The sequence below is a fragment of the Cyprinodon variegatus genome, unplaced genomic scaffold, assembly GCF_000732505.1.
Source record: "Cyprinodon variegatus isolate N-32 unplaced genomic scaffold, C_variegatus-1.0 Scaffold54, whole genome shotgun sequence".
Classification (NCBI taxonomy): Eukaryota; Metazoa; Chordata; class Actinopteri; order Cyprinodontiformes; family Cyprinodontidae; genus Cyprinodon; species Cyprinodon variegatus.
This window is the reverse complement of record NW_015150507.1, coordinates 885,971-909,538: the sequence shown is the minus strand read 5'-3', so window position 1 is coordinate 909,538 and position 23,568 is coordinate 885,971. Positions and strand designations below refer to the sequence as shown.

At 35.3% G+C, this 23,568-nt stretch overlaps 1 protein-coding gene across 2 annotated transcripts in view; it reads right to left on the bottom strand.

Moving 5' to 3' along the window:
• The window catches only part of necab2 (N-terminal EF-hand calcium binding protein 2), a 154,126-nt gene that overhangs the window by 23,673 nt on the left and 106,885 nt on the right, over window positions 1-23,568 (bottom strand). Inside the window, exons 8-9 of one of the 2 annotated variants that reach the window (XM_015371140.1) lie at window positions 21,423-21,502; window positions 13,551-13,607 (exon numbers count right to left, since the gene is read on the bottom strand). In XM_015371140.1, coding sequence (XP_015226626.1) covers window positions 13,551-13,607; window positions 21,423-21,502 — 137 coding nt within the window. The remainder of the gene's footprint in view (window positions 1-13,550; window positions 13,608-21,422; window positions 21,503-23,568) is intronic. The other variant, XM_015371141.1, reaches the window with a different exon arrangement.

Here is a 23,568-nt window from a genome sequence, read left to right as displayed (position 1 = left end):
GATATATTTTATTGCATGTTGCATATCCCAGTGAATCAGTTTCACCTTTAAATCTGCATCTGTCCCTTATTGTGTCTCTGCTCTGCTTAAAAACAATTTATGAACCTGTCTACCAATATAATAATGCAAGAGAAACTAATTTTCAAGATATCTAGAAGCTGATTCTCAGTCTGATTCTCTGTTCAATAAGAAAACAACAGATATGTGTTAATTTTAATCTGTAACTCTCAGTAATGGTCCTCTGAGAAGCCCAGCTTTTTTAACTTATATAAATCTACATTTTTAGCTGAAAAGGTTCTGTATGGGTAATTAACTGTTTTTTTAGTGGCATCTCTAATTTTTTTTAACCAACCAGTCTCCTAACTTTTACTGAAACATATATTGAAGTAGCTGCCGGTTAAAGTTCACTTAGTGCTGCTGTGTCTCTCCTTCTCCGTGTAGCTACTATGTATGCTATGAATAGCGACTCCAAATAATATTATGTCCCAAAGAGACAGATCCCATGATATTTCAAGAGGTGGGACTAGAGAGCAGTGGGAGAGCGAGGACAACAACGGACTGAAAACGCTCTGAACACAGACAGCTGCACCCAACCCCAGTTACTGTTGGCAAACGTATACCAGCGGAAAGGGGAAAAAAGGGGAAATTATTGGTTGTTACTGTCCCCTCCATGCCCAAAGTTGGTGGGGACATGTCCACACCAGTCCTTCAGAAAGTTACGCCATTTGATTAGGAAGACAATGATGTAAAAGTCAGTAGGCACTTAGTTGGCAGACCCCTCTAGTACATGAATGCATCTTAGTTCAGTTTTAAATACTATAATCATGCAGTAGGTGCAGATTTATAAGCTAAACATCCATAATTTAAATCTCCCTGGTTGTGGAGACAGTGGATGCCACTGGTGTTCAGTAATCTCATTGTCTGAGATGCCTTGAGCTTCAAGATGTAGTCCTTATGCCTTTGGAAGCAGCCATCAGAAGATAGGTACACTGTGATCAGCAGTGATAGTCAGGTAGCCTTTAGGCACTATGGAGACAAGCAAATCTGGCAAAATCAATATGATTGTTCCAGGAAAAACTTTGTCCTGACATCCATATAAAGGCTACTTTAACACACAGAAACTACCATAGAACTGCTAGAGACGATCTATATCCTTCCATAAAAAAACAGTATTATAATATCACTGCAGTCTCTTTCAGTTTGATAAATTACACTAGTACAATAAAAATAAATAAATTCAGAAACCATCTGGGGAGCATAATAGGGAGTGTTAGTTGCTGACTGGGCCCAGATATCGACATGTAGGACAAGCACCTGTAGGATGTGCTGCACAAATAAATCCAATCCTTCGAGCTTTGGTATGTAAACTACCTAGAGGGGTTGCTGCTTGTTTTAGTGACCAAAAACATACCTCAGTCTAAGTCAAATCATTAGTTCAATTGGCTGACTCTATCCAAAAGTCAAAAAGCAGTGAGCTTGGTGCATCCTGGACTGGTTGTCGTTCCATCCAACACTGGACAGAGCCCGCCAGGTTTGCTTTGGGGCCACTTATAGCATTCATTTTACCTTATCAACCGTTTTGTCAAAAGGTCAGTATCTTGCCTTGATTATTGCTGAGCAGGGGAACGCATGCACAAAATGAAAAAATAAATCTGAACAGCAAAGACAGTTGTGTGAACCTTACACTCAGTGATTATCTTTGTTCAGTTTTTTTTTTTCTTACTCTGGACTTCTGCCCCTTTTGCAAACACTAACGTTCATCCTTTGAAGAAGTGTAATGGGACAGTGGCTTTCTCTGTGTTTAAATCTTCTTTGGTAATCACTAATAATTAAATATGCATCATGAAATGGGTTCTTGGTGCAGGGAAAAAAGGCGATGCAGAGTGGCTTCAACTGGAATATAGCATATCCCTTCAGGCAGGCTAAGTAGTTAGTCTAATAAAAGCCTACAACAAAATAGTCATTGAAGTCACTTTAATAAAGAAAGGTAGGTAATAAAGGCTATGTCAGAATATATATGGAGGTGAAAGATGGAACAGAGCAGCCCCACAAACCCACACGGCAACAGATACAGTGAGTGAGCTGTCAGGTTTGCAAGCTGAGTGGACTAAATTGTATTGCAGCAGAGCCAGAAGAAGGAAAGAGGAAAAGAGGAGTAATGGGGAGATGCAGCGTGGGCTGTGATTGATTAATGCATGTAGGAGCCGTTATTGAATTTACAGAGAAAATCTCCAGTGCCAAGACTCCAAACAGCCACCAGGGAATATGGGCTATCCAGAGAACAGGTGCCATCTTTAATATATCACAACTGGAGACGGTAAAAAGATCAAGATCTCATTAAACATCTGAAACCCACAAACCTGTCAAGGCAGGACATGTCATGTTTAGCAAAGGTTTTGAACCCAATGCAGTTTGAATGTTTTCAAAAACTCATGTTAGCTCTCTCTTATAAAGAAAAAGTTAAACAATTTCTCTTTTGGTTGGATTGGTTGATATCTCTTATTTTAGAGTTCAACTTATAAAGGCATCAAAGAAATGATATTGTCTTTAAAATCTGAAATGATACAAACCAGAAAAAACAACCCGAAACAAACACTAACGATTCCACATCAATAACTGTTAAAGCTGATGTATAATGGAAAAGGTGTGCATGAAAATCTTCAATGCGGCGTAAAGAGATAAGGTAGAAATCAGTGCTGCTAATCCAGGAATGGAAAAAATTACCCATCATCAAAGTGCCCACCCTTTAAAGGTGGGAATTTTGCTATTTTAGAGTTAATTTTATGCACCTGATTTATAAAAATGTCTCAAGGGAAACTTTTTTCTAGGAATAAATCAGTAAGGGGTTCAAAAGTTCTTTGCAAAGTCTATTGAGTTCAGCCTGGCAGATAAAACATAACTGCTTAAAGTGAGAGGAAAACTGGTAACCTGATGTCAAGAGAAAGAGGCAGATTATTTGAAAGCAGAAATGAGTGTGAGGCGCCGTCTTCACACAAATGTAGTTACCATCGATGCACTCTTATGGAGAGCAGCTTAAATCAACTGCATCAGTGGAGCTCATCTGCAGGCATTAAAAAAGCCACATATAACACTTTCAGGACCTTTTAATTCTGCACTGGAATTAAGATTAATGAAAACTATAAATGGACCATATTAATGCAGGGAATATGAGTAAAGTAGCTTCTACTCCAACCATGACAGCTAAAAAGCCATGTTTAAAGGACCTTGAATTCTAAGGTATTACTTCCATATTTAATATTCAACTTTAAACACACTTTATTATTTTATATGATTAATATGATCTAAATAAGCTAAAACCGTTTTTTTACTACAGTTATGTTAAAAGGGTTTAATTCGTTATAAAATCTGTAAGGTCAGTATATTAAGCACTGTGGAATCTCTGCACATGGTTACTACTCTCATTTCTCACAGACCCCATGTTAGAGAAAACAGCACATTAGATAACTACAGCAAGTCTTGATATCAATATCTAATAATTTTATGTGCCATAAAATGCAGCAATCAATAAAAATTCCAGTATTAATTATAAATGACATTTCTCCTCAGGTATTCCTCATATTTGCCTTTCTTTGCACACTCAAGTTAAAAAACAAAAAAACATGTAGAACCTAGTGAAGACCAGATGAGCAAATTTTTTATATACATAAAATCATTGTATGAAAAGTGTATTATTTTACCAAAAAAGTGAAAGCTATTCTTGAAACTTCCAAGTTCACAATTAGCATAAAATGTTCCGTCTTTCAATTATATTTTTCTGAAATGAGAAACCAAAAACAAAAACTCACTCAAAACATCTGAAAAATAATTTAAAAATGATATTACAGTATGGTAAAATACCATATGCAAAATGAACAGGCTTTTTATATATATTTTTTTTTTTCGAGCATAACAGTTTGCATCAAACTGCTTATATTAAAGGAATATTGGAGGATTTTTGCACTTTTTTTAAAAGACTCACCTCTCCACTTTAAAAAATAAAATGCTCATGCAAAACCCTGTACAAGCTCCGGAGAGGGAACGCCTATTAAATGCATGCGAGAGCATGCACAAGCCCATTTCTCCTTGTGCACGCTCTGTTTAACAGTTGCCATTTGCATTGCTCATTGAACATTAATTTCCAAAAGAAGATTGGAAATTTTTCTACTACGTCAGACTAACCAACGATAACTGAAAATGGGGACGAGCACGTAAGACAGATTAGCATATCCATACTCAATACGCATGCGCAATCGTCAGATTTACATATGCACATGCTATTCCTGTGTATCCCTTTAGTTTATCCCAGTTTTGCACAAGAAATACACTTTGAACTTCCTCGACGGGCATGTATCCCTTTAGTCATTAACAAAAAACTATTTAAGGTCAGGTCGCCATACGCTTCAAAAAACACCAAAAAGTAAGTAATTCAATTGTTCTAAACGAGTATTGACTATGGGTATGCTGATCTGACTGAACACCAGCCTTACGTAAACATATCACCAGAACGATTGACAATTCAGAGGACCACTTATTTAGATGATCCACCCGGAAAAAGAATACTATACCTTTAAAGAGATTCTACAGATGTGGATAGGTTTTCAACATTTTGGATTTGGATTTGAAATTTGATTTAATTTCGTACCAAGTTATTAAATTGAAAGTCAAGTCTTAGCTTTTTTTATTTACAGAGCTAGAAATAAGATTGTGCACATAAACTTTCAAGTAATAACAACAAATGTTTTTATCACAAGAGTGACTAACAATGAAAAACAACAGTACATGTACTTTACTTGTGAATGTGCTCCCACTCTTATTTTTGAAGAAAGTAAATAACAAGGGAGACAGAATGTTTTGTGCTTCATTAAGATAAAAATGAGCAAATAGGCTGAAATGTTCACTTTCATGTAAAGAGGCTTTCTCCTGGCAGGCCTTCAAAGCAGGCCATAATTAGGTGTTACTTCTATAACAAGAGGTTGATATCATTTATTTTACTTTTTTTTTTTAAATTCATCTATTTTTGTTTAAGTTGTGTTGTAAATTATGGCCAAACATTTGCAGCCTCTGCTTTTAAAGAAGTTGTCAGTCACACTGATAAAGACAAGTTCATTTAACCTGGCTTTGCTTTCCGAAACAAGTCCATGAGAAAGCAACATTGCTAAACCTTTAGTAGGTTATGACAGAATTTCTTCTACAATCTAATAAGTAATTATGGATGCTGGGAAATTTTTTTTTGTGTTGAAGCATAAATCTCAAGAACAGCGACTGTTTACTCCCTTTTAACAAGACTGGCTACTAGAAAAAGTGTTTTCAGGTCTCTGACATATTGAAAAAAAAGAATACCACCATTTTTTATTAGCTTTACAATTTTTTTTTCCATTTCTATTCTGCTTTTAGTTTTCTTCTAATTGAATATCTAGCTGATGTAAAGCACTTTGAATTGTCCATGTAGTGAATTGTGCTATACAAATAAAATTGCCTTGCCACAAGGCCTACTGTATAAGAAAATGTGAAATGAACAAGGATCTTTTTATTAAAAGATGGGAAACTTTGGAGATTAATGGGAAGACAACCGTATCCAGATCAGCTGGATCTTTGCATTCCCACTGAAGCTTTTTTTTTAAACTGAACATGAGAAAATAATTAATGGCTGTCAGTTTTTCATCATGGAAAGCAATAATCCATAGAGTAGACTAGAGCTTTTTAAATTCATCCTGCTTAATTACGGCTTTCATTTACATAAACACAGCTGTGCAGAGATACTGTATGCTGAATGAGGAAAGGAACACCATGATGAATTTGTGCTGCTGAGATTTAGAAAAAAAAAAAACACCTTCTGAGCCACACAGAAAACATCTATTTCCTAAAAAAACAGAGCCAAGCTTGTACCATCAAGTTTTTTTCCCCCACCTCTCTCTGCTCCTTGAACCATTTCTATTATCTTTCCTTTATTACTTTATAATCTGCCCCACTATCTCACTCAACTCCTTATATTATCCGTTCTTATTTTGTTCTCAATCAACTCCAGCTTCTCTTGCTTTTATTGCTTCTCTACTCTGACAGACTTCTTAGGGGGATTAGGAGACGGACTGGATACAATGTGTGCAGTTTGTTCGACCTCCTTTGCTTCTTTCAGGTAAACTAACTGCTCACAATTGTCCACTACGATGAAATAAATGCTCCTTCACCACAAACACGCTTTAACATAGTCTTTGCATCAACCATTTCCAGTGTGATTTCATCAGGATTCCTTGCTCATTGATCCCACTTAAACACGCTTTTCTTTTTGCAGAGATTAGAGTGCGGATGAAATACTTCGATAGACTTTACCCTGCTGGGAAACGTGAGGTCAGGAGGACAGAGTAGAAGAGGAAGAAAAATAAAGTTTCAAAACTGAGACAGAGCATGACCTTGGTGAAAGAAGGTCCTCCTAAGAAGCAAAAAACATTGTCCTACATTAGACCAGAGCAGTACAAAGGGGTGAAGTATTCCAGTGTTTAAGAGAAATGGGTAAAGAGTAGAATATTAAAAACAAAGGGTAACATTTACTTAGCATCTCTTTATTTCATCTAGCACGGCTGTTTTAGTTTAGTTTAGTAATAAACAGATGCATAACTACCTCGCTTCACAGGCCATTCATAGCTTGTTAATCAAACAGATGTGCCGGCCTCCAAGCAATGTTTGTGTTTAATCAGGGAAGCCTGTCTTCTCTAAAAAGAGGGTTTAAAATATTGCATGGGCATAATTCATTTGGTTGATTAGCCATTTATCTGTAGCTAGGAATGCACCGTTCTTTTTCTCAAGACTTGTTTATAGAGATGGTCATGCAGTATAATAAGCAGATAATACTTTGCAAATAGTCATAATCAGGAAAGCTAAATTATAGTTGCAATATTCTTTTTTAAATTGCAGCATAATGAACTATACTTTTTTGTCATATTTGTTTCAAAATACTTTGTTGAGATTAGTAAAGGACTTTTACAAATAGGTTGTTTTGAAATAATCTTAAGAATGTGACATTGCATTCTGGAATTAGTTTGTACAGGGTTCTGGTTTTAGACTAGAAAGTTAGCTAAAGATCTATCCATTATTAGATAGAGCTGTAGTTTAAGATCTGTTAAGATTTGCTCCAAAATTACAAATATACTTCTACAATCAAAAGTGTTGTGAGACAGAAGAAGAAGGACTAAAATATCTTCTATCCCATGAATGAAGCTGTCACAGCAATTCTCTGCTTTGTACATGATAAATAAATCAAGAGTGCCATTTCTTAAAAAAAAAAGTGCTTTATTGACTATGAGGAGATGACCTTTGGTATCTGAAGTATAAGCGTTTAGAGAAAATATTTTTTCAAGCTTGTTGTGATAAATTTCCAAAGGGAGGTCTAAAACACGGTCACTGATTTAGTAAAAATTAAGCAATCAAGCATCAAAGTCAACTGAAAGTCAAAACTAGTCCCAGTATCCATGCTTTCATGAAATGTTAAACATACGAGATCTTATCAGTTAGGTGAGATAAATTTAATCTGTTATCAAATTCCAAAATAAGTTTTAAAAAACAGAACTGTATAAACTGTGCTCAAAATATATGGGATGTGTGAATAATTTTTAAGAACATCTTTAAGAACATCTTAAGAACATCACCAGATTATAGCCTGTAATCTCCTAACCCCCTTTGAATGCAGCTGAATCACTTCAATGTGGAAAACCAAAAGTAGTGGTGATGCTGTTACAAGTTGCTGCTTAAAGAGGTTTTTCTCTAGCTACCTACATTAGTTTACTGCTGCAGATCTGCAAAACAATGTTTATACAGTCATACGTATTAATGTAAAATCTAAAATTAATTAATTTTATAACTGCTCCCTCCACACTTTGAATCCCCACATTTCTAAAGGAGCAGAAAAAAAAATACATAAATAAAAGAAACTTTGAATTTGTGGCACAATAACATAATTGAATTTGCATTTGATTTGTGTGTGATTTGAAGGTACATATACAGTACATCTGCACAGATTTGTCAGATGATGTGGTTTTACTCTTGTATGGAAAACTAAAGCAATATTCATGTGAACTTTCATTTGAACCATATATAGAAATATATATAGAAATAGAAATATATATATATATATATATATGGTAAACCATGACTTAGAGCAACTGTCCACACTTCTATCAATAGTCTTTAAAAGGTCAAAAGTTGATGTGCTTATTTTTCAGCAGTTAGATCCCTGTGGTGAATCCTTGCCAGCTGGGCTTTTAGTCCATGCTATTCGACCTTCTTTTCCCTCATATGTCCCTTTCCACATTTATTCTGTAATAATGGTGGGGGAAAATATGCCAAATAATAAAAACTGTGTTTTTATGTCTGTGGCCATGACAACAAGGCAATTTAGTCCACCTCTCACAGTTTCCCAGCAGCTAATGGGAAGCTATAAGTGGCTCAACTGCTGCAGGCAAAAGAGCAATATGTGATTATCACAATGGTGTCCTGCAGATAGAAGATCTGGGCTCGAAGGCAAGAACATATTCTTGGCAGAAAAAAAAACACTAAAGGTGAATTTTGGACTTTATTTAAAAGGAAAACATAGGTTTATTTCAATTACTGTAGAATTCAAGGTGAAAGTATTTAAAAAAAAAAACACACAAACTAATCTTTTGTAAAATATTGTGATTACACTCAAGGAGAGTGGCTCTGATTTTCCAAAACGAGATAATAGGCTTTACTTTAGACTTTAGCAGGGTCTTAATATTTGGCTTGAACAGGATATTGGTTATTTAGTTATTTTTGCAAACCGTGTTTTACCCGAGGAGATTGCTTGTTTCTTAATTAAGATATTTGGGCTTTTATTGCTTTTTTCCATGCATCACATTCTTTTTATATTTCGTTTTTCAAACTAAAACCACCATAAAAAAAAACTCCTTTACTTCACTAACAAAAGCCTAATTGTAACATTTCTCTTAGTTGATTATTCATCAAATCGATATTGTTTCCAAAGATGGTATAGAACAAGATTCATGTTTGTTAAAGGTGAAGAGTGAAAATAATATATGAAAAGTCATGCATCAACTGACTGTAGTTTCGGGTTGTCCTGAAAAAAACAAATATTGTATCTTGTATAATTTTTTACATATGTTTATACGTATGTGTACAGTCAGTGTTTCTCTAAATAACTACAAAATAACACTTTAAAAGTCTAAGACATCTTGTTTTTAATTGCCTAGAGAAAGTTTGCTTCTGAAACACCAAAAAAAGTCTGCTTCTCTGTGCTGACACTGTTTAACCATTTTTAAATAAGCTAGTAAGGAATTATAAAAAAAAACATGTGTATGCATCTTTGCCAAATTTTGTCCCCAACAAATAAATTCGCTTTTTTGACAGCCAGGGGGGTTGAATAACAGGACAGAGTTTGCTTAAGAGAAAAAAAGTATCTTTTTCAAAGTTAAGAAGATCATATTATAAGACCCTCTTTTCCGGTGCTGTTTGTAATGTACATCGTTCTTACACGGTCAAGAGTAATACAAACTGTAACTGTAATTTACTTATGGCCTGTGTATGCAACACTGTTCGTATTTTGTTTTTAATGTTGTATTTTTATTTGACACTGAAATCCATGGTGTTTATCATTGGTGCTATTATTGCTTTTTAGAAAGTCTATGTCAGTTGTAGTCATGCAGTTGATGCATATGGACAGGATAAAGTGCTAGGAGTGAGGAGAAGGAGGAGGAGCAGGAGGAGGAGGAAGAAACAGTAGAGGAGAGAGTGGACCAGGAGGAGAAGTGATGTAAAAACGAGGAGGAGCAGGAAAGAAAAGAGAAAATGTAAAAAACTGTGCCAGATAGAGGTTCAGTGTGCAATGCTGGATTGACAATTGATCTTTTCATAGAATAAAGTTACTCTCTGGAGATCCAAGGAATGTAGTCCAATCCTAGGCTTTTTGACATCAGAAAATGGGAGTGAAAATTATTAATTTTCAAGGCTAGCTTGTGGTTTAGGGTATATCTTAAAATTTTTTTTTTACTTATCAATTTACTTTTAATAATAAGGTACTTTTTGTTTTATTCCTATCAAACATATTTAAACAGGTACCTTTAAGTGTTAAAAAAAAAGCTTTTCATACTTAAAATTAAGTATTCACATTAAAATCCCAGTTTCCCTTGCATCTATCATGCATTTTAATTAAAGGTATAGTTTAGGATTTTCGCGAATTCTTGAAAAGACCCGCCCCCTTTCCACTTAAAAAAAAAAGCACATGCAAAACCCTGTACCCGCTCCTGAGAGGGAACGCCTATTACACACGTGTAAGAGCATCCACAAGCCCATTTTGCCACACTACTGCACACTTTAAAAGTTGCTGTGTGCATCGCTCATACAAGCTTAATTTCCAAAAGAAGATTTGCAATTTTTCCACTATGTCAGACTAACCACCAGTGAGTGAAAATGGGGATGAACAAGAAGGACAGCCTTACGTAAACATCAGCAGAATGATTAACAATAAGGAGGATCACTTATTTTTAATAATCCACCCAGAAAAATAACATCCTCCACTATATCTTTAAAGGCCACTCCAAACCATACCAGGCTGAACTGGGCTTAAACCTGGTCCTACTTGTGTCCAGTACTTTTGTACTTTTATAAATAATTCACTGATTAGTCTAAATTCTCTAAACTGTTCTTACAATAATCAATCAATAAATTTCATGAGTCAGCATTTTTTATATAAACTATTTTAAAACACCCTGGTAAACATATAGGAACAATTTTCTTTATTTTTGAAATCATAGTTGTTGATTCCATTGCAAATAGCATGTGGAGGAAATGTCCCAAAAAAAAAGAAGAAACAAAAGAAAAATGAAATTGAATTGCTTTATCATTTTTTTCTATGGTTGTCCATGGTCATGCATTATATTGTGTAGTTTTGAAAAAAACAGGCCAGAGTAAAAAAAAAAAAAGCATTCAAGTAAATCTCTTTTTGAGCATGTTTTATCAACAAAATTAAGTTTATTTTTTAAACAATGGTTTAAAAGGCAACAACTATAATTAAATCCATTAACAGCTTCACTGATAAACATTTTGGAGCTATAAATGTTTAATGCTCATCTTCATTAAAGCATATTTCAACAGTTTTGTGTGACCATAATAGCTTCTAATATAAAAAGGTGTCTGTTTTTTTCAAACTCCTTTATTTTCACCCCCAGTTTCAGCATCCAGAGCCGAAATCCACTTTCGGCTGTTCATTTGTGTAATGATGCAACAAAACAGTGATTATCCTCTCCCAGTTTAATAAAGATGATTACAGATCACAGGTCCACATGGATGATTACTGCACTTTAAACAGCTATAGATGGCAACAGCAGTTGTTGGTAATGATGGACATTAATTGGTCTGTCAAACTAAACATGGTTTTTAAAATCGAGAAACCTAAAAAATAGCATTTTATTCTATTTACTTGTGCATGTCTTGGCTTGCTGTTTGAGATTATTCATGGTTTCTCGTAGAATAAATCATTCTGAAACAATGAGATGTGTCTTGATGATTAATCTGTTTCTCTGTACAAAATGCTTCTAAGAGAAAGTTCTGGGCTTTTTTTTATTTTTTAGAAATGTAAACATGTCATTTGTAACAGTTTTAATATATGTCAGGTATGCTGAAGCTCCTCAAGCTTTAAGCTCTTCTCTGTTTTCTTATTAGAAGAACCCCTAAAAGACATTAGTTTAAATTATTTCTAACAATGACAAAAATATTTATACATATTTACTTCTTAAGCAGGTCACATTATAACCACACCCTTTAATTCATTATTGTAATTTTATGTGGTGCTGGAATATAATTGAACTACAAGAACAACCAATTTATAATAAATGTTAAATAATTCATAATTACACAGCTAAATTAAAGCAATAACTTGTAGAGCCGCATTTTGTAAAAATTATATTGGAAGTTTTTTTGGGGGACTACATATTAAACTGTGATCTTTTATTTGAAACAAAAACCAAAAAGACAAAACGAAAAGCTCAAGATCTGTTTTGCTATAGAATGTCTGTAAGGATACACTTTTCTAAGTCTGCCATAAATTCTTCTTGGTAATTCAGCCTGGACACAATTTAAACACAAATTTCAAACTTATTAATATTCAATAAGAGGTTGAGCCTCCTTTTGCTGGTTGGTCACTTCAATGCAATGAACCGCCGGGGAGATTGCTGCCCAATCACAATCCGAAAAAACATGGTCATTAAACCTGCTGTTGGTAATTTGGGGAGGCAAGGGTCAAATCCTGCTGGAAAATAAAATAAAGACCTCAATTAACTTTTTCAGTAGAAGCTTGTTTGAGGTGCTCTAAATTTTCCAAGCAACTGCACTGACTTCCCAATTAAATTTCAGCAACATGGATTCTTTTCCTTCCCCCTGACTCCAAATGAAATGCAAACTTTATTTTTATCTAAAAAGATTACATTAGACAATGAGGCAACAGTCCAGTTCTTTTTCTCCTTAGCTATCTGCCTCGAACAACTAGGGGTTAAAGAATCTCTGAGGCTCCTCCAAAGTTACCAAACATGTCCACTCTGTCAATACGTGAACAGTAATATCTTTATACATATCTTGTGCCACAGCCTTTACATTTTTAGGTGCTGCACTGAACGGCGCTACAAATATCAAAGCTCATAGGAATATGCTTTTTTTTTAACCTGAACCCAGCTGGAAATGCCTGCTGCTTTTGGTCACCATGTAATTTTTTATTTTTTTTTTACAAAGATCTTCTACACTTTTTCTTGCATTTTTTTTATCTACTTAAGCATATTTAGTTACTCTAACACAATTTTTAATATTAGCAGGGTAGAAAATGAAACAATTGTGCTAAAGTAATTATATTTGCTCAAGTAGATACAAAATATGCATGCCATATTTTTTCAGTGCTCCAAGGCCAAAAACAGCTGCATTAATGACCTAAAATCAAATTACAGCTCAAAGGTAACCAGTCTCATTATAATTATTTGTAGTATACAAATGAGGTTCTGTAAAATGAAATTTAGTGTTACGGTAAATTACAAAATGGAGAAACAAGGGGGATGAGTTGCACTGTATGTCACTTTTTAATTTTTTTAATGGTGCTTTACGGATCTTTTCCCTCCTGCTGCAAAAACAAATGCATTATTATGCCTATTAGTCTGCAATTAAAAAGGAAGTATTTTTTTAAATTCTGAAATTGTGTTTTTATTAATTGTTTTGTCTGAGGTTTTCTGTGAATCATACATCTTCAAAAAAAAAAAAAAAGCTCTCAAACCATAAAAATATGGCATTGCTTTCAAAACAGGTGATAAAATGTTTATTTAATCTGCAGCTAAAATAGAGATAAAAATGTTTAAACCCTTGAATATAAAAATCTGGACAACAAAACAAGCCCGCCTCTGTTTCCTGGGAAACAACTGTGATCCCTTTCATGATGCCTCACTATTAGTTTAGCACCCTGCAGGCAACAGGACAGAGATACTGGTCCGGAGGCTGCATGCCAGGTTGTAAGGCACAGGATGTATTCATTAAATGTTTGGTCTACTTACTGCACTTGGGGTGCCATCGGTATCTGTTAGCCTCTGGTGCAGATCAAACCAGACTGTCTGTAACCAGAAACACAACACCAGCAACATCAGTAAGGTGTCAATCAACAGGGGCAACTACTGTACAACAACAGCAGCAGCTAAAAGCACAATGACAGGTGTCAGTGCACACGATAAGAGTAGAACCAGGAACAAAAGGAGGAGATTTTATACTTTTATACAAAGATTATTCAAAAAAGAAAAACATTTTAAATGATGAATGGATGCAACAACCCATTACACTTACATTTACTTGTAAAATTATTCTTCCTTTATTTAGATTTAAACAAACAGGCTTGATCAAGTTCAAGTTAGATAACTGGGATGTAATTAGTTAGAACTGGATGCTATCTAAAGACAGTGGCTTAGCCAGGTGGCCTGATAACTGTGTGCAAGGATGACAAGAAAGTCACTTTTCTCCTTCGCTTTGACACTCAGTGACTCCATAGTTACATAAGCCAGATCGAACAAGCAACAGTAAGTGACAAATCAAAACACTGAGTGACTCAGAGGCTGACTGACTTTTACCAAACAGAGGGAAAATGTAAGGACAGAGGGTCTGGTTGTTGTCCTCAAAACATACACAGTTCAGGGATTAGAAATTGAAGCTTGGTCTGACAGCACTGCCACAGCTAAACTGAAAAAAAGAATGGGCTTTGTGTTGCTGGTTGTTCAGCACATGAAAGATTAGACTCCCCTCTAAACAGAATACAGGGTATGTGAGAAAGGGTCAAGTTAGCTATAACTATCTGGTGGTGTGTTTGGCTTTCATAATGGCTCACTGTTGGAAGCAACAACGGCATTCGATGACCACAAGGAGACAATCAAAAGCATAAAATAAGGATCCTCATGTGCATCTTCAAGATGTTTTACTATGTCTACTATGTAAAAATTAAATAACTTATTTTTATATCAATTAAGTTGAGCTTTCTGTATCTGGAACCTATCAAAGTATTATATAGCCTACAGCTTTATTTCTTTTGGCTGAAATGTAATTGCTTATCTTTAATCCTTTCATGAATACTTCACCAGACCTCCATAAAACCAAGGCTTTTGTGTTCCTGCAAAGAAGCATTTTCCTGTTTGCAGGACTCAAATAGTAATAAATAATAATAGTTTGCAAACCAAGAACATGAAAGACAGCAGGAGAATGTCAGAACGACAGCCAGAAGCAGAGGCTGAATGGATTTACCTTTTGAGCAAGCAACAGGATTTCCAGCATGTAATCAGAGCAGTGGTGCCAACGCAGGGCAGTATTTTCATCTTGCCACATATAACATCACTCGGTGTGTGATCGGCCCATTATTCATTCAGTAAACAAATTGTGATTTGCTCTGACGCAGTGTGATATTATCATTTCCTCTTCCAGACACCTGCACAGTGTCAGTAGGAAGATCTGAGCTTGAAGCATTTGCTAAAACAGCAGGATGCTTTTACAATACCTTTGTCTCGTCTTCTTTCTCTAATATTGTCATTTTTTATCTGCAGTACTGCACTCTGTAATCTGGCAGACATGTGTATTTTAACGGATCTCTCATTATTTTTAAAGCACAAGGTCCAACAACAACAAAAAACGGAATTCTCTTTCTAACAGCACTTCTACATAGCCGGCACATAATAAAAGATGGCAGTGACTTCTTTGTGCTTTGCATCTGTTTCAGTAGGAGCTTACCAGAGTTGAGACCATAGATTAAATAAAACACAGGATAATATTATAAGATAACCAGATTAAGTCCACAAAGTTTACAATGGTCCTGTTTGCATCCTAGAATATTATTGTGTTTAAATAGCCTAAACAAAGTTCAGACCTAAATTCAATTAACTGTCATGATTGTGCCCTATGTGGACTTTGTCTGAGTCTCTTTTTAAGTTTTTATTTCCAATTTGATTTACCGTAATTTTCGGACTATTAGCCGCACCTGAATATAAGCTGCATAAGCTACAGTAAATTGCATGATTTGTACATATACAAGCCGCTCCGGACTATGAGCAGCAGGTTTTTTATGTTTAATTACCATATGGTCCGTGCACAGAGAGGATTGTCAGGAAAGAGGCAACTGTTTGGGGAAGCTCATATTTATTAACATTTCAACACAATTTGCATATTTGCATACGTTAACTTCAGAGATGGGAAGTAACGAAGTACAAATACTTCGTTACTGTACTCAAGTAGATTTTTCTGATATTTTTACTTTACTTTACTACTTGTTTTTATGGTGACTTTTTACTTCTACTCCTTACATTTTTACACAAATATCTGTACTTTCTACTCCTTACATTTAAAAAAATTGGCTCGTTACTTTAGTTTTGAATCATTTCAATGGAGTTACCGTTATTTTTCACGTCATCAATACCAAATTCAATCTAATTGTATGGGAATCTACGTTGCATTTGACGCACCACTACAAGATGAATCGACAGATTCGGCGGTATTCATTTGCGGCAAATCATTGCAGCTTGGTGGCGGTGGCGTTAGCATAGTAGTATGGACGACGAGATGATTGAAAATGAACACAACGGAGATCTAGTCCTATTGGCAGACATCCATTTAAAATGTAGGCAACGACATAAAAAAAGTGGTTTCTACTTTTACTTTTATTTTTACAAGCCTGTACTTTGTTACTTTTACTTGAGTAAAGAAGTTTAATCAGTACTTCCACTTTTACCAGAGTATTTTTTAACACAAGTATCTGTACTTTTACTCAAGTACGGAAAGTGAATACTTTTGCCATCTCTGGTTAAATTAAAAGCTGCATCATATGCATTTCTACCGGTACGTTTGTTTTCCATAATGAGGGTGTCACACAAACTGTCTTGCGCTCGTAATGTCCGTCTTTCTCGCTGTCGTTCTGTCTCGTACGACTCGCGGTAGAAGTCTGCTTCCGGAGGACCTCCACATTCCCGCGCTCACGGCTACCGTGCTTGTGTGTTGAAGCAAATTTGACGTCAACATGGTGGATGGTAAAATCCATAGATTTAGGTATTACCCTAGTGGCCGTTAGCTGTAAAAGTCCATAGATAAGCCGCATTGTAATATAAGCCGCAAGGTCGAAAAATGGGGAAAAAGTCGCGGCTTATAGTCCGAAAATTACGGAATGTCATTCTGTGTTTTCTTGTTCACTGGTTTCTTTTCCATTTTGTGTTATATTTAAGCACTGTTGCATTTTTTGATTTACTCTCTATTGCCACCTCGTGCTGGTCTCCTTTCCCTTAGCTCCTTTCTAGTTACTTCTGTCAACACCTGCTCCCTATCAGATAATGAATCCTCCAATTGTTTCTGTCTCCCATAATACACCACCTGTTCAGTTACTCTTTGCTGGTAACTTCTGGTTTTTAGTTTCCTTTATTTTGGTTCTTGGATTTTGTTTCTGTTTGCATTAAATAGCAAAAACTCATCTCTAACCTCTCATCATCTCTGCATTTGTGTCCTCAACCAAATTCCACCCAACCCTGACATTAAAATGTTGTTTCAAATCCTTAAAATTGATTATTTTGTGCTTTATATCCAAGTTGACTTGTGTAAATTATTTTTTGCAAATAATTAAAGACCAAATTTTTCATCTCCTAACATTCAACATTGTTGGAGTCTTAAACCCTATTAATTCCTATTAATTGTACTCTATTATACATATCAACTTTAAATGTGCATGCCATTGCCAAAAATGGACTACATGCAAATAAATGCCACAATTTTCCTATTTTGTGTGTTAAAAGGCATGAAAACTGATATTATAATCTTTGGTTCTGCAACTTAAGCAAACATGAAGCAAATTAGGGAATTAAATTATTGTCACCATCTTTACTTCCTCCTCATAGAATAAAGCAAAAATGACAAACAGAATCAATATTTTCTTTTCTGTTTGAGTGTGTTTAAAAAATAGACCCTCACTGAGTTTAATCAACTGTAAAAAGAGATTTTCTTCAAGCCACAGTGGCTTCAAACAACCTGGTAGAAGTAATTTGCTCCCTGGGGCCTTTGGGGGCCACAGGTGATTAAAGAACATCTCTTTAAAGGTGTTTCAATCATTGCTGCCAAAATCGAGGTCACTGGACTGTAGAAAATAGTTTTACTTTAACCCATTTAACTCATTTGTTATAGGAAATCCCAGTTTGGCTTCAAGCTAAAGGCTTATTCTACTAAAGGAAGTGAGGAAACATGTTCTCTCCCTCCTCCACATCTTTATTCTCCTATTCCCCCTGCAGCATATACAGTAGTGTTTTGTTATAATTTTTTCTTTCTGTCAAGGCTGCTTGCTTTTGCAAAGAGAGCTGAAGCTAAGAGTCCATTAGACATAAAAGGCTCAGCACTAAAAACAGATGTAAAGAAGAGGATGAAGGACATAAGAAATGAGAATGAGGAAGATAAGGTGATGTCTTGAATTGTGAAGTTGCCTAAGGAAAAGGAAAGTGAAATACTTTTACTGTCTTAGAGCCCTTCCTCCCTTCATCATCCCTACGTGATGAAAAAACTCCTCGCTTATCCAACAACAGCTCCTTATTAAACATCTCTGAGCCTTTGCACTTCTTATCCCGCTGATTTTCTTCTCACGTTCTCTGAATGCAGCCACTGCCTGCAGCCTTTGTGGTCCTAATACTGCTTCATTCACTTTACACAAAAAAAAAAAGAAAATCCCATACAGAGTGAGGAAGCTTAGCAGCATGGATAAACAGCAGAAATATTATATACACACACACATGCATAAAGGCCTGGTCCCACTGTAAAATATGAGAGCAGATGTTGATGAATATGGAGAATGACCAAATACCTCCCTTTACTGTGTGTAATATACGATCAAAGATGGATTTAAACAATTTCACCAGTAGTTCACAAAGCAATACAAGAGAATGAAACGTACAACCCTGAGAGTGGCTATGATGTGCCCTATGATGTGCTGGACTTATGGTGTAGAGGTCTAAATCACTGTCTCATTCTCCAGGAAATCGTGGGTTTGATTCTTGATATTGTTGTTTTTTATCCTGTTGGTTATATCCAAAGATTTTACAACTACATTTACAACCTGCTGTAAGAATAATGAGGCTTTCACCATTGTTCAGCTGGAAACAGATTGTTCCCCCTTCATAAATGGTGGAGCTGCTGCTCTAGTTGCTCCATTGCTCAGGAACCTATCCTCACATGCATCATTTCTAAATATTCTTATGTCTTGGCATGTGACAGAAAGAATACTGATGTAAGGGGAAATTGTTATTTAAAAAAGCAGATGAAGATTTTTTATGCTACATGTATGGTGCTCTGAAACCTCACCAGATTACAAATATACTGGTTTTTGATCATGTTCAATATCCTCTCCAACCTTGTTTCAGGAGTCCAATCACCTCTGCAATTGCTGCCAATAAAGTTTTAAATGGTTCAGCAAAATCTTTGAACGTCATGCACTGCAGTTTAACACACTCTGTCAGTTGTGGTTTAAACTGATTCCCTTATTTCTGACCAGTCAATAGAGAAGCAGGAGCTCCTGCTTTTTGCTGAAATCAGATGTTTTTCATTCATTTTATCCCTACACTCCTCAGTGGAAGAGCCGTTTATGCAAGAACCTGCTCTTGCAAAGAGTTGAATAACTGTACTAACATGGCTAAAACACTAAATTATGCATATTAAATAGATCTAAGCTTATAAATCCATATCTGGTATGTAACCACATTAATTTGTTCACATTAGTGAATATATTATTGAAAGTGATTAGCTTGACACCAAGTTTCTCTTATTAAGAGAAATAAAGATTCCAATTTGCATATTCAACAGATGATTTTTTTTGCAGCTCAAAGCAATGCATGAAGTTTGATTACGATATGAAAAAAACTCATGTTTTATGCACACAAATGTAATCAGCTTGACAAACACATACTGTTTTATTTTGACAACTGCAGTCATAGCTAAAGATTTCAAGGCTGTTGTCTTTAGATATTGAAGAGAAATGTATTGTCACTTTCAGCTCCCTGAATAAAATAGTTACGAAAGGGTCTGATCAAATAATGTCATTACTTCAGTTTGAATTATGAAAGTTCTAAAAAATCTACACCAATAAAATTCTGCTAAATTCAATTAGATTGCTAGTATAGATGGACAGAGGTGCTTAAAATGACTGTATTGTTGTAATTGCTATCACCTTTAGAGATGCAGCGATCATAATAAAATGGCTGGGATTAAGCAGACTACTGCTAAGAAGACTGAAGCTGAAATAAAATGTGTGTCATGAACAACCCTGTGATTAAAAACCATGTTGGAGAAGACGGATTCAGCACATCACAGGTGGTCCATCAAGTTCCAGAAATATCACTGCAGATCCTGCCCTCATATTTACAACAGATGGGTCAGATTGCATCTAAACTCCCAGAGAGATTGACATTTTCGGTCAATGACATTTTGACAACAAGCACAGCAAAAAAGTAATTTCTGTTACATCAAAAAAAATCTTCAAGGTTAGTCTAAAACTGTGCAAGCTGCACAAGGGTAGACAGCAGATGGTTGGTACTTCGTATTTTTCTTCCTCCTTTATCCCTATCTGGGGATTAGAAATAATTTCTGGTTGTAGTACTAGACTTTGCATCAGTAGTTTTGGTACATCATGCTGGATCATGCAAATTAGTTCCCAAACCATAGGTCTGTGAGGAAAGTAATCTACCTACGTTTTGCACTTGAACCTAAAACAACAGCAAATCAATCTTCGGTTAGACTTTATGCAATTTATTGATGTGGAAAGGCTCCACCAGAAGCAGTAGTTACTATAAATACTTATGATGGTATTCCTTCATCACAGTCATGCACACAATGGTATATTGCTTGATTCGTGCATCTCTACAGTAGGTAATCCCCATGAGCCCAACTGTCAGAGCTGCAGACCCTCCCTGTACTTTGAAAACAGGCGGATGAAAAGGCTCTACATGAGAAGGTTCCCTCCAGGTAGCATCTACCTTTTCCTGGCTGTGCCAGCACTGTGAACAGACGGCCATTTTCTCTGAACCAGGAGGTGGATATTAGGACGAGCATGATGATTCCAGCTCAAATTTGAGACCAACTGGCTCTTACAGCAGCTAATCTGCACAGTCACAGCAAATTATTTTTCAGCGAATGTTTAAGTAGTGAAAATCGTTTTATTTGGAGGTCTCTGACTTTGTTCAGCCTATGGAAGTGTTGTGATGCACCAACGTCGTGAAATAAGGGGAAAGCCAGATGTAAAGAGAAGACTTTGCTTTGAAGGCAAGTCTTTTTTGTTGGGTTGGAAGAAAGTAAAAGCATTTTTTAACAATAAATTCTTCGTAGTGCTAAAGGCATTATTTGATCATATATTTGCCTCTAGGGAACTCTGAAACTCTTAAAAAAGGAACAATGCCTTTTAACATTGAAATAAAAAGGGAAATGCAATAAAAACTTCCTGATCATTGACCATAAATGAACTCAAGACTCCTAATCTTTGAATGTCATAGAAATGCATCTAACTTGAAAACGTTTCTAAAAATATGTGATAAACAATAAAATGTATCAAATAAAAAAAAAATACCAACCATTTATTTACTAAAGTTTAGATAAATCCTGTGATTTACAAAGGTCAACAGAATATAACATTCATCACAAACAAGTCAGTAAAAGATTATTTGCTGTAACCCTAACCCTGTGATCAGTCTGAGGACAAGGTGTAGCAAATACCCTTAAATAAAATAAATAAATGTGTTTCTTTATTACTGATATGGCTTAGATATCATTAAAGATCAGGACTTTAATTTAGATGCAAGGGTTCTGCTTGTGAATCCCTCATGAGCATTAATGTAACACTGCCATCTATCTAAAAAACAAAGCAATTTGTAAGACTTTTCTGTTACCTTATTTTCAAGACGTCCAATCAATTCAGCAAGGCGATTGACCTGAGCCTCCAGACCTTCTTTTCTCACCTCCACAGCACCTGCAAAAAACAGAAGAAAAGAACAACAACTTCAAAAACACTTGAAGTATAAAACACACAAACTCACTAACATGGTTGTAATGTGTTATCAGATCTGATTAAGCTGGGATAGATTTATTCAAATAAATGCAGTCACTTACTGCTGCAATATTAATGTCATTTCCTCTAGTGAATAAACAGCTAATCCATCAATATGCTAATTTGTTTTCCTTCTTTGGCTTTAATACCCCACGAGATGCATGAGTTAAATCGTCTAAAATGATGCATTGGTGGTGTTGAGGATATTCATATACAGCTGAGGTTAGAAGTTAATGTAAAATACATATATGTCAGCGATTAAGAGATTTTGACAAATTATTTAACATTAACACAACTGCGTAGTTCTTTAAAAATTGAAATTTTTTTTCAAATTCGGTTTTGTTATGTGATCTATGCGTGTGTGGTGGGACAATAATCAACTGAAATATCCTAATGAGGAAATATGATATCATTCAATTAATATCCAACTCTTGACCAATCTTGGTAGGTAGCCACAAAACCCATTACTGAAATGACATAAAGGAGGTGCCATAGGATTGCAGAACAAGCATGCTGTAGTAATCATGAGACAGTGCACAGCAAAACCTCTGCAAACGTCTGTTGTGGACGGAGCAGAGACTCAATATGATCTACCAGTTTTTCACTTCAAAGAAAAGATTTGCTACAATTCAAAAGCATTGGTTCTCGAATCAATAAATTGAGACGGTCTAGTTGCATCCATGGCTGCACAAACTCCTGACCTCAACATACAATAGAACTCTTTTGGGATAAAATAGAGAGGACAGTGAACCTCTTGGTTTCTCATCCAACTATAGGACAAACTTGTGAGGATGAAAATAGTTAGCGCTGATTTTGCTGTAAATTGTTCATCAACAACTTAAGCTCTATAGATTTAAAAAAAGGATGTTATCAAAGCTAAAAAAAATATGTAAAAGAAGACAGACAAATACATCTTGAACATATAGTTTAGGTTAAGGGTGGGGCCCAACATTACAGCTTGTATTCAAAGCACTGAACATATTTGAAAAGCTTGAATGATCATGTACCAGAATAATTAGTCAACCCCAGTTTGCTTTTATTGATATATTTTTTTTTTTGGTATTGTTTTTTTTTTTTACATTGATTATTCAAAGTAACATAATTTTCAGCAGAAGAATTGAAGTAAACAATAATTTTTCCATGATGTGTCAGGCATTATTCAGGTGAATGCTGCAGCTTGGGAGCTACACCCCTTTGGTTCAGCAACAGCTTGTTCTTAAAGTACCGGGGTACATTATTTACACCAAATTACTTGCATACTGTGAAAGGACAATGTGATTAACAACAGGGTGAATTGGTTCCCTGCCTATTGCTAAGATTATTGTTTGCAGAATCTTTCAAGGATCTTAATTGTATCCATTTTGATCTATTCCAAAACCAGTTTTGATGTCTGTTATCGAGAAAGTTCATGGGAGATTAGATTAGATTAGATTAGACTGAACTTTATTGTCATTATGCAGGTACAGGTAAAAGGCAACAAAATGCAGTTTAGGTCTAACCAGAAGTGCAATAGCAGCAAGTGCAGGATAAAAAATGGTTCTATAAGTACAGGACATGGGTTTCTACTGAATAAATATAGAGATAAATACAATTATAAACAGAATTTCACTAATAGATTTGTCCTATAAATATAATATATAGATAACTAGTGTTATGAACTAAATTTACAGCTGGATATGTACCGAATATAATATACAGGTGGATATTACTATAAGTAGGGTTTTTACAGATATGTACAACAGCATAATATACAGATGATTGTTTTTATAACAGAGTTTGCAGGTGAATATGTACTATGAATATTGTACTATTACTATAGGCAGAATTATGAGCATAATATACAGATGGCCGTTTTTATAACAGAGTTTGCAGGTGAATATGTACTATGAATATTGTACTATTACTATAGGCAGAATTATGAGCATAATATACAGATGGCCGTTTTTATAACAGAGTTTGCAGGTGAATATGTACTATGAATATTGTAC